General features: G+C 30.8%; 2 protein-coding genes across 4 annotated transcripts; both read left to right on the top strand.

The window, feature by feature from the left end:
• Positions 1–631: 631 nt before the first annotated feature.
• On the top strand, positions 632–3,081 carry LOC110028990 (BOI-related E3 ubiquitin-protein ligase 1-like). The gene is made up of 2 exons (XM_020731086.1): positions 632–863; positions 2,565–3,081. Exons 1-2 carry the CDS (start codon positions 648–650, stop codon positions 3,072–3,074), a joined length of 726 nt encoding a protein of 241 aa, XP_020586745.1. The 5' UTR covers positions 632–647; the 3' UTR covers positions 3,075–3,081.
• Positions 3,082–7,919: 4,838 nt separating this feature from the next.
• Positions 7,920–12,079, top strand: LOC110028972. Of its 3 annotated transcripts, none has more exons than XM_020731057.1 (5): positions 7,920–8,621; positions 9,382–9,742; positions 10,377–10,458; positions 10,584–10,834; positions 11,921–12,079. In XM_020731057.1, exons 1-4 carry the CDS (start codon positions 8,135–8,137, stop codon positions 10,788–10,790), a joined length of 1,137 nt encoding a protein of 378 aa, XP_020586716.1. In that variant the 5' UTR covers positions 7,920–8,134; the 3' UTR covers positions 10,791–10,834; positions 11,921–12,079. The 3 variants fall into 3 exon arrangements, with proteins under 3 accessions (XP_020586716.1, XP_020586717.1, XP_020586718.1); XM_020731058.1 differs by having other exon boundaries at positions 11,949–12,079; XM_020731059.1 differs by lacking the exon at positions 11,921–12,079 and having other exon boundaries at positions 9,382–9,729; positions 10,584–10,664.
• The last annotated feature ends 662 nt before the right edge of the window (positions 12,080–12,741 follow it).

The raw sequence follows: 12,741 nt of genomic DNA on the forward strand, positions 1-12,741 counted from the left end.
CATTTGCATATATACCACCTAACTCTTATGCATTTATGGGCCTAACACCGAAATTGTTTCTTACATCTATATATATATATATATACTATCTAAATCTTTCTAAGGCCAGGTGGTATGTATGTAAAAATTAAAGTTTGAAGAGTTAGATATGTAATTATATAGGCATTAAGAGGTATGTACGTAAATTTCCCTATATATACTGTGCATGGAATCTGCATGCAAAGGAGTATATAGAACGTACGTAACTGAAGATATTCAGTATGGAAGCTGAAGCTGGCAAATAGATACGCAGTATCGATTCTCCCTCTGTAACGTTCCAAAATTAATTAAGTCACTACGATAACTTAATTATTCCATTTTTTTTTATAGCAATATTAAATATATTAAAACAAGAAGGCAACAAAAGGATATATGGCTAATATTATTAATTAATTTCTGGTCTTGCGCTAATATTGACAAAATATTTCCTTTTTTTGACATCCATAATTGCAAAAATTTGTTAACCACCAGATCTGATGGATGAGATGAGCTTAATTACCATAAATCATGAAACGGCGACAGCGATGTTTAAATATATATGAAGGGAGTGCTGATGGGAGGGATTAGATTATTGTCTGGTAATGGAGAAGAATTGCTTTGTTAGAAGAATGAATGTGCCTGGCAGCAGATATTTGCTGCCGGCTGAACCGAATTATGATCAGCAGCAGCTGTTGAAGCCGTTGGATCCTTTTTCAACGGTGCTGAATGCTGCAGCTGCTTCAGATTTTCATTGCAGTAAGGAATTTAATAATTCAAATTTAGCTGGTATTGTTGCTGCTGGGAGAAATCATAATGAGAAAGTTGATAGCCACCTTCTCATGCAGGTATAATCTCTCTCTCTCTCTCCCCATACAATTTAGTCCCCATACAATTTAGCTTCTTCGCTTCTTCGTTGATTGTTAGAAGGAAAATTAACTTGCAAAATTTTGCTTTTAAAGATTAATATATCAAAAAAGTATGTTTGAAAAATTAATTAGCTGTTAATCATCCACTAAATTGTCAATTTCATGATTAAATAATTAGTACTTGCATGCGTTGGTTAAGCACTTTCTATTGATTGAATTATATTTGGTTAATTAATAGATTTTAATTAAAACATGATTAGTTAGTTTTAAATTACGTTCTACATTGATTATTTATAATTAAATATTTTTAAAATGTATTGATTAATTGATTTATATATCATTAATATTAAATAAATGATTAAGTAAGTATTAGTTGGTATTTTTTTTTTATTTTGACTTAAGATATTAGTTATTGATAATAACTCAATAGAAGATTTAAATGATTTATGATTCTTGATATTTATGGATTTAACTTCCAGTTATAATTCTTGATGTATAAATTATATATTATAGGTTTGAATAATACTTGTTAGCCTAAAGAATTGAGACATAACTATGCACAAAATATCATTTTCATAATTAAATAATCACCATTTACGTGGGTTAAGTTCCTTCTATTAATTAATTTATATTTAATCAATTTAATAAACCTTAATTAATATACATGATTAACCTACATCGTGATTAGGTTCTACCTAAAACTATTTATAATTAAATATTTTTGAAAGTATATAGATTAATCGATTTATACGTAATTAATATCGATTTAATCAGTAATTATACATTAAATAGCATTTTCATAAAACTGCCTTGACATATCTTTCATTAAATACTATTTATCTAGGTTATGCAATTAGGCAAACAATTAATTTTCAGCAGCTTATTATGCTAAATTAACACATAATCAATACATTTAAGCATTAATTTGCTTAATTAAAGCCAAACTATTCATCCAATTAAATGAAATATTAGATTAATAACCAAATACCATATAGCATATTTAAATGATGATTTAAGTAATTAATATATTTTTAAATTAGCTTTATTTAATCAATATTAGATCCATACTAGCATCAATTAACCAACTTCAAAAGCATATTTATATAATAAATCAATTTTATTCGTTTAGATTGTTTCACTTCTAAATTAATTAATAACAATTCCATTAACTAGTTAATTTAATTAAATTTTTGTCTAATAAATTTGATAATTTTAGCTCAAATCTAGGTTATATCAAGCCAACCTAATGCTAGGCCACATTTTCCTCAAATAAATTGAATGACTTCGCCTTGATTAACTTGAGATTTTATCGTTGATAGGGTTTTAAATAAAAGGAGATAGAATATTTAACATCAACTTTAAAGGAGACAAATTTTAAACTAAACATAATTATTAGAGAATTTAATGATAAAAATTTATATTGTACATTATAAATTACACATAAGAAAAATAGTTTTTTTTTTTTTCAAAAATATAGTTTTTTAAGAGAAAGAGAATATATAATCACACATCTTTTTATATTTTATAATAAATAAAAATGTTTTTTTAAATTAAAAAGAAATTTTGAGTTTGAATTTTTTTTTTCAAATCTAAAAGAAAATTTATTAGATTAATGGTGTGAGTCAGCCATGAATGCCAAACCTAACCAAACTCTTCTCTTCTTGAAAAAAAAAAAAACAGGCCTTGCAGCTGAATGCAATTCTTGAACAGCAGTGGAAACAACAGCTCTCATCCCTAACAATGACCTTAAAAGCGAAGTTCATCAATTTACTGATGCAGAAAGAGAAGCACTTGGCGGAAGAGAAAAAGAAAGCCATGAAGCTGATAGCACTCCTAAACGAAGCTTTATTAGAAAAAGAAAAATGGGAGAAGACTGCAAGGAAGTTGAACAGCATGGCTTCAGCTCTCAGCCAAACGTTAGAACAAGTTCAGCAACCTTGTCTTTCATCTACCGGAGAACTGAAGAAAGAAGAAGATGAAGATGAAGATGAACCCTCAGCGAAGAGAAAGAAAGGAAATATTAGCCATGACTCATCTTCTCTTTGCCAGAGTTGTAGATGGAGATCTGCCAGTGTGCTTGTATTGCCTTGCCGCCATCTCTCTTTGTGCAAGCAGTGTGAAGTTTTGCATTGTAGGTGTCCGGTATGTAAATGTATTAAGAAAGGGGCGATGGAGGTCCTTGTCTCTTGAATTGTGGGGGGGAAAGATGCAAAATTTTTTTGTGATTTTGCTTAAAATAGATTTCTCTCTTTAAAATCTGAAAAAAAAAAATCATTTTTCAGAAAATTGTGACTTATCTCATCCAAAGTCAATGTTATTGCAATTTACTTTCATTTGATGTTTCATTTTAATGATGCATGAGGTTTTATTTCTAAGGCAAAATTAATTTTTTTTTTTTTGCATATTAATTAATGAAATAATTGTTAAGTACATTTTAAAGGTAATTATATTTTCATGTGTGACATGTATTTGATTTTGGTTAAATATTTGGGAGTACATGGCTCCATATGCCAAACGAGTGAGTAAATAATCAACCACAAGGTCCAAATCCAAAAAAAGGAAAAAAAGGCTATTAATCATAGTTGTTCAATAACTAATTTGAGCAAAATTAAGACCTTTATTCAGAGAATTATACTTATCATAAGAAATTTATGTCTAATGATTATATGTTTTTCCTTATGCGTAAACGATTCTGATTAGAAATAGAATTTGATAGAAATTATGATCCAAATAGCTATTCAGACAAGCTCACCCAAGTAGATGAATGTTTTTTATTGGTATTAAATGGATGCAACTACAACAACAACAACAATAACAACAACAATCATTTATCCCACCAAGTGGGGTTGGCTATATGAATCCTTTTTCTCCATTATGTCCTATTGTCGTATTTTCATTTATTTTAGTAGATTAATACTATTTTTTAAATAATACGCGCAAATCGTTTTAGGTCAATCTCTACCTTTCTTAACATAAGTTGAATCTAAAGCATCTACTCTCCTAACCGAAGCATCAGATAGTCAACGTTTAATGTGATCAAACCATCTAAAACAACTCTCTAATCTAGTGTGCCACTAGACCTATACCAACCCTATCAAAGATATAGTCATTTAGCATTTTGTCTCTAAATGTCAGGCTACTCATCCACCTAAGCATTTTCATCTCACCAACACTTAACTCCATTTTATGCTTCTCTTTAAAAGGCCAACATTTTGCACAATTGAGCATTGCGCTTCTCACCACCATCTTACAAAATTTTTGTATAAGTATAAGTGTTAATTTTCTATAACAAAATAGGCTCGATGCATTCCTTCATTTCAACTTGAATTCTATCTAATAAGATCACCGTCTATATCACCATCACTTTGAACAATAGACCCGAGATATCTAAAACGTTCACACGTTTTCTTGGTATTAAATGAATTATTTAAAAAATCATATTTGCCAAATAAAGCTCCCATATTTAAGGAATGGAGATGATAAATAGGAATTTCATAATATGGGTGGAGATAGATATGCCTAAGACCAACTATTGCCCTATAAATTAGGAAAAGAATTATCATGAGCAATAAATGATCTTACGGAAATTGAGCATATCGGTAGTTAGTAATAGGATTTCATAACTAATAATAATTATTCTAATCAAGATTAATTAGGAATTGACTAACAAATTTATTATAGATTTTAATTATAGAAAAACAATAAAAATAGAGTAGAACAATAGTTTATGATTTAAAAAAAAAAAAGAGTAAATAAATCTAAAAAATGATAAATATTACAAAATATTTTAGATATATTGGTTTAATATTTTAAAGAGATTTAAATCCAAAGAGCCAAGTATATTTTCCACATTAAAATTTTAAAGCTAAAACAAGAGTTTTTAAGGTTTTAGTTATCACGTGTTTGCAGACTCTATATGTGTTTTTGACCTTAAATCAACTTATTGACAAAATCCAACCTATATACTCTTCCTATCCCTCTTAAAAAAACTCCCAAACTTAATGTGTCCCCATCGAGGGAGCTAATTCCTCAAGTCCCAACTCTACTTCTTCAAGTTGTTTTATAACTTTCATTTATCCTTTTTTTGATAGGAAGTTATTTTTTCAAAAGGTTGCATTGTTCATAAAAGAAAGTTTAGTTCGAATCATCTGATTAATTCATAAAAAATCCCAAATTCTAAATAGAATTATTGCATTATAAAAGTGAAAGTATTTATTTTAGAGATGATCAATATTGAGAGCTTTCACCAAGTTTCTATAGCCAATGATACATATATCTCTACTAAACCCATATATATTCCACACAACAATGTTAGAAAGCAAGATGAATTATTGAAATGAATGGGAACCAACCCATTTAGGCCGATCTTTTTTAGAATAGGTAGAAGATAATGAGAGAGAGAGAGAGAGAGATACAATCAATTACCATTTTTTAATTTGGTATGGACTGGCTAGAAGTAAAAAGAGGTGGATGGGAAGTGGCATTGGTAGACATAACTGGGGAATCTGTGAAGGATGGTTTATAGACCACATAATAGATTCATCATTTTTAATTAGAGTGTAAATAAAATAAAGTAGTGTTATTATATATGATAGTTGAACAAAAAATCAAGGTTTGGTGGTTCAATTAAAGGAACTGTGTGAGGAGAAATTAATGAAATGATTATGGTTTTACCAAGGATGCTTGATGATGTTAAATTATTTTTATTACTACTCCCACCTTTTGCCATCCTTGATGATGTTAAATTTTTTTTTTACAACTTCTACTTTTTCCACGATTAATGTGATTGGGAATTGTGGATGGTGATTTGTAGTGGGTGAAGTTTCTGACAAAGTGTCACAAGAGCTATTTGAAGAGGATTTTTATTCATATAACACTGGCTGCTGAATATTCCTCCCCTTAAATAAGATGGTAACAAAATCAGATTAAAGGAGATGATGACATGATCTTCATATTGATCCGAGCAAAGGCGAGCTAATAACTCTTGGTTGCTAACATGTCAATTGTTAAGAGGATTTCAATCTTAATTGAGGGTCTTTCACCAATGAATAAGGGAGGCTACAATTAAAAAAAATTTCCAAGTCCTCAAGCCAACTAAATTTAAATAGAAAAAAAAAATCGTATGTTATAGAGATGAGATCAATTATATTAGCTTTTAGTTTCTTGATTTTGGAGATCGCTTGTAGCATTTTATCATAGAAAGGCCATTTAATGAAAGTTTACCAACCAATGCTAAGCTGCACTATTTCATGCCCTCTTCTACCTTTGTCAAAGAAAGACAATGTATCTCCATCGCTGTGGATGTATAACTCAGATTTGAAGTTTGTGTTGTTGGGAGTCTAGAATGAACATAACTAGCAGTTGATGACCAAAGAGGGAGAGAGCTTAGAGACAACGGATGAAAGAGAGAAGTGACGTAATCAGACGAGCGACAAAGGCCTAACGACCTCGTCGGATTATGGGTTCCTTTCAGAGGCATTAATAAGGTAGGAAGATGAACTAAAAGGGGAAGGATCAGGGAGTGCTAAAAGGAACCCTAACTGAGCTTTAGCTAAGCCTTTAAAACCAATGATTGTTGATCCCACTCAATTATATAAGGTTTAAAAGTTTTAGATGCAACTTGTCCTCTGCTAAACCTGAAACTAATCTACAAAATTGACAAACTCTCAAGATAATGTCTTTTAATACTAACGCTTTTAACTTAAATGATTAGTCTATAAGAATTATTATAAAGCTAATTGATAAGTGGTTAACTGGTTGAAAAGTATCGTTATTTGTTGTAATGTGAGTTGGAATATATTATTAACACATAAAAAATCATTTTGTGTTCATTATTCTTAAAATTTGAATGTGAATATCTTTTTTTGTGGATTTTACTTGAGAATACTATATTACCTAGATGAGTGAAAGCTAATTTTTATTAGATGTTAAAAAAATAAAACTCCTTTGTTGAATGTAGAATTTAAATCTTTCTTTGCTAAGCTATAAATTATGTTGATGATTGGATAAGACTACAAAAAGAGTTCAAGCAAAACTTGAATTATGGAGGTCTACATTGGAGTCTAAAGGCTTTTATTTGAGTAGAATTAAAATTGAATACATTAAATATATTAATTTTAATAACAGTAGGTTTAGCGGCAGAATTATAACTATGGGTGATCCAATCATTAAAAGGTGTGAACTTTTTAGATATCTCAGGTCTATTGTTCAAATTGATTGTGGTTTAGATGAGAATGTTATTAGTATAATTCAAGTTGGTTGGTTGAAGTGGAAGAATGCATCGGGTCTATTGTGTGATAGAAAAATACCATCTAGACTGAAAGAAAAAAAATTAATAAGATGGTGGCGAGACCTGCACTGCTCTATGGCACAAAATGTTAGCCTTTAAAAGAGAAGCATAAAACAAAGTTAAGTAAGCATAAAACAAAAGAGAAGCATAAAACAAAGTTAAGTGTTACTGAGATGATCATGCTTAGGTGAATGCGTGGCTTGACACTTAGGGACAATATGCAAAATGAATATATCCGACATAATATCAATGTAGCTTCGGTGACGGACAAGATTAGAGAGAGTCTTCTTAGATGGTTTGGCCACATTAAACATCGACCATCTGATAATTTGGTTAGGAGAGTAGATATTTTAGATTTGATTTATGTTAAAAAAAAAGCAGTAGTCCCAAAAAGACTAGGGCATATTATATAAAAGACTAGAACATATCACTTATTAGTAGACTTAACTATCTAAACATAAAATGAGTACATATTGCGCGCGTAGAGTCTTCTTGTTGTTGTTTGCTAAGTTATAGATTTTCTCAATTCCTTTTTTTTTTAATATTTTTAATAAATAAATTTTATTTCTTACAAACATATCTCCTTACCTATGCTTGATTTTCTAATTTAAACGATTTTGGAGATGTAGATGTAAAATTAAAATTTTGGTGTTGCATGGAAGATAATTACATAGAAATTGGTTGCATTGTAAGTAAATTTCCCTTTTTCCTTTTTTTTTTTTAATTTTTTGTCTAATTGCCTGATTTATTTGCTGTTCTCTTCTGTCTCTTCTGTCTGTTATTCGTTTGTGCGCCAATTCCCAGACATTATCTCTGCCAGGACTAGATTCGTACGAGCAGAAAAGCACAAACAACCACAATTTCGCATCTTTTCTCACTACCTGAGAGCACTAGTAATCTCAAACCACCATCAGCTTTTGTAAGTGCTAATAATTGGCAATTAAACCCTAAACCACCGCCAATGGACTCTGTAGAAGAATGCGGGAAACCAGGGCATCGACGATCGAGGCCTAGCTCGCTTGATTTGAACGTCCATGGCCAAAACATGGCCGTTTCTTCACTTCATCCCTTATCTGCCGACGACGCTTATACAAAGAACAGTCTCGCAATCTCCACCTGTAGCAGATCCAACTTGTTCCCTAGTCCTGGAACTCCGAACTATGCCGGAGTTTCATCTTACCAGAAAGGATGGAGCTCAGAGAGGATCGCATTGTCGGCCGACCGTGGCCGGAGGTATGGGGCCAATGCTCTCATGTTCCCTTTTAGTAATGGAAGGACAATGCCTTCCAAGTGGGAAGATGCCGAGAAGTGGATTTGCAGTCCAGTATCGAGTGATGGTTTAAGGAGGCCTCTGATTCTCCCACGTTATCAAAGAAGGCCCAAATCAAAGAGCGGTCCTCTTGGAACTCCTGCATTTACTGGTGGGGCTTGTCCATCAGCCTTGGCAGGTAATTACATAAGAATTGACTGGTACGTATGTATATCTTTTTAATATAATTTGGAAAAATAGAAAAAAATTAAATAAACAAGACTTTAAGAACAACTGAGAAAAGATAAGATGAAATTTAGGAACATTAAATTTCAAAACTAAGGCATTCAAAATTATTATTTGGTTTATGATATAGAAAAAATAAATACTAACTATTATGCTACATTTTAAATAAAAAAATATATTAATTTATTTAAAATTTAATCTTAAAAATGTGTTTAAAAATATTTTTTGAAAATTTAATTCATTCATTTATGACAAAAGTGCTTGTTTTTTAGTATTATTTAAATCGTACATTTTTATGTTATGTCTGACACATGTAGGAGGTGTGTTCGTATCTAGCACTGCATTGACACCGTACTATTTTAATAATTAAAAGTATTTGTGCATCATACTTTGTAGCACATGAAATTTGTAGAAAACCTCTCGCTAGCATACACGAGTTTGTGGAAATTTAGAATATCTATGAATTTTAATTTGAGTGCTTTTATCGATCCAACAACTTGTCATTTAGGATTTTTTAGAGCGTCTCAATTTTTGGTCATTTTGATTTATTTGGCTGAATCTAGAGTTTGTGAATCCAATTCAAAGAACTTTTTAATGTGCGTTAAGCATATCCTGTTCTTTTTCTTAGCATATCTATTTCATATTAAGTTGATTTATTCTCCAGTAAGTCTATAATAAATAGTTTTTGTACCATATCTTGCTAAAATTTTCAGATGATAGAGTTGACAGCATCAAGGAACCAGCCACCATGTTATCTCACACGACTATGAGAAGAGATGTGGGCACACAGATGAGTCCAGAGGGAAGCATTCCTTCTTCCCCGAAGGAGGGGCCTTCTCTATGTTTGTCTCCTTCGGCTTCTTGTACAACTACAGATTTGGAGAGCCATTTTTCATGCTTAGAGATCAGTAATGTAAAAGTAGACAATAGGGGAAGTGTGGCGAAGTGGTCAAAGAAACATATTTCATGGTGTTCTGATAAGAGTTCAACTGATATCATTGAATGGAAAAGGAAGACGGTGGAGTCTCCAGCTTCTGATTATGAAGTTGTAGTCACAGAAGGTCATGTGTCAGAGTATGTTCTTATTCATTTCCATTTTATGGCTCTTGTCTTTTTGATCCTCACTTAGTTCTGCCTAATTTTATATAAACTTATTAGACTTTGCAATTGTTTGTAGATAATCTTTGAATGCTATGAGAGAAATTTAATTGCATTAAAGACCCTTTGATTTTTTTCATGAATTTGAACACTTTTTAAAGCTATGTACACGATCGAGGATCGGTTGCTAGACTTCAGAGTGTTTGGGCTATCGACATTTTTGACTGGCTATTATTCCCTGCAGAGGAAGTAATTTTGGCTAATTTTGTATTGTTGCGATGGGTTATGATTTTGTAAATAATGGAAGCTTTCGTCAATAATGTTCAGAAATTGAAGCCCTGTCCTATTTTATCCATGCTTTATTACAATTTTCAAGCATTTGCTTCCTGTTTATGTTTAAACTGTGGTAATTAATTTTTTAATTTTGCGTCTTCTTCAGATAAACTGTTAGATTTTAAATATGAAATTCAAATTTTTTTTGTTAATATATCATTACTTATATTAATCATTTTTAACCATTCAGGTTCTGGTTTTCCTTTGCACCATTTCTACTTGGCATGAAATATAGAGGGATCTGACTTGTTTCTGAAACCTTTTTTTCTTTCTCAAGATATGACAGAGAAGAGGGTAAGCTCATGCCTTGCGAAAACCCGCTGAAAGAAAAAGTTGACTCTGCAGTACCTGAAGCTGAAGTGAGTTTTTGCTCAAGAAGAAATTACTTCTGCTGTTTATTTAGAAAGCTTTATTATGCCTTCTGTTTTTAAATTTTCTAAGATTAAATGACCTGTGAGTTGATTAATTACAACTTCTCCATCAGACTAAATTTGAAAAGAGAGGCTGTTCTTCGACATGCAAGATTCTAAAAAGACTCAAGTCAGTGCAGAAGAAGGCGGATGATATGCAGATTTCAGTGGCGGAAAGACGAGCCCGCCTGGTCTCTAGGACTAGCCAAAGGTTTCCATACTTTGGAAAATATGTGTTAATGTCTTCTTTATGCGCCTGCTTCACCAGCCATGATTTCTAACTGAAGGAAATTTTCCTCACGCAGCAACTAGGCTCAACTTCGACGTAATTCCAACTTTCTAACCTTTAATTTATTTGAAATCTTTTATTGTTTTATATATCATTCTTTTTCTTGAAAGTTTTTCTCCAATTGATCTGAGTGCAGCTTCTATGTAGGAAGAACATAAAAATGTTCACTGGTTTGGGCAGCAAGCATGATTTTAGGATGAGATTAAACAATCCTAATGGGGTGTTTGCTGCAAGTAGGATTTAAGTTATTTAGAATTTATTAAATCTGATAAATTCGGATTTATTAAATCTAAATATTATTAAATCCAAAAATAATATTTGGTTCAATGGTTCAATTAAGATTAAATCCAATTTATTCCATTTAATGTGTTTGATATAAATCTATTTAAACTATCTCTTTTGCTAAATCTGTTAAATCGAACTTATAAGTGGATTTAGTAAATCCGGATTTAATAAATGGAAGAAGAAAAAATTGGATTTGACTTAATGGCGAATTTATCTAACCTATTTATTGTGTTTGGTTGGATTTAGGTTAAATTTAATTTAAATCCTCTTAAAATTATCTTACCAAAGCTGTCTTTTTGAACATTGAATTACAAGTTAGTTATATGCTTTTGTCTGATCTTTGGCTCCCATGGCATCTAGTTGTGATGCTTCTGCTTTACGCTTTGTTTTGCTTTATATCATCTATCCCATCTCCTGCAAGGTTTTTATGCCCTTGAAAGCCTAATTTCTATTAGAAATTTATAGAACAATCAACCTCCATGACAGAAATAATGAATTCTATAACCATATTAAGTATTGAAACTAAATAAGTGGAAGCAGCAAGAGATTATTGGGCCTTGTTGGCTTCTCTTGTCAACTAACAACCATGTGTTTAAGTATGTGCATCCCTTGAGAAATTATTAGTAGCTAACTATGTATGTAGCTTTACATGCCGTATGTGCCAACACACATCACAATAGTATATCAATTGAACTCCAATGTATAGCACAATTGATGAAAATAAAATGAAGATAATTGTGGTTCAGAGTAGCATATGGTGTAATCAAATTTTGTGAGGAAAGGACTAATTTTACAGAAATATCCGCTCTAATTCAAAATGTCATCCTATGTCTGCAGCCGGGAAGATTTAAAAGGCCATTTGCAGGGCTTGGAGAGAAATGGAAAGAGCAGCAGTGGAAATGGGTACTTTTGCTTGCAAATTCTGGCTAAAACAAATTATGAATTATGTTGCGACACTTCTGCTTCTGTACAACTTTGATTTTGTCATTTTTACAGTGCCGGTTCTTATTTATTTATTTTTCCTATTTGGACTTCAGTTTTTGGTTGCTGGAAAGTTAATTGCTTTGTAATAAAGTTTTGAAATTTGATGCTTTGTATTGGCGGCTTTGATTATAAAAAAATGTGTTTTTTTTCTTAACATGTAATTTATAGATGTGACAAGTCTGGGGTGTTGGATAAGCACCCAACACTGTATGACTCTTTAATCAGAAGTGTCTGTAAATCATATCATATATATTTAAAAAAAAAAAAACTAAAAAAATTCAAATATGCTTATCCTTAAAAACTTAATTAGAATTTAATAATTAATATTAAAATGAATAATAAAATATTAGATTTTGATGGTTATGATGTATTAAATCATTTATGTTTATTCTTTATATGTAATATTTTTAAAATTATTGATGCTTATTTTTAGTTAACTTTTGTTACTTTTTTTATTTTTTATTATTTTTTGTCCCCTTAATATTCTTCAAGGTTTTTTAATTTGTTCTTTGGCCACTATCTTGATTTATGAACTATACAATAATTATTTATAATTTTTGTTCTTAAATATCATTACTTCTCAACTTTATAATTGTAACATCATTTTTATTTATTTCATATTTATATAATTTGTGAGATCAATATATATATATATATACAAACATATCTCCTTA

Source organism: Phalaenopsis equestris, unplaced genomic scaffold, assembly GCF_001263595.1.
Source record: "Phalaenopsis equestris unplaced genomic scaffold, ASM126359v1 Scaffold000540, whole genome shotgun sequence".
Classification (NCBI taxonomy): Eukaryota; Viridiplantae; Streptophyta; class Magnoliopsida; order Asparagales; family Orchidaceae; genus Phalaenopsis; species Phalaenopsis equestris.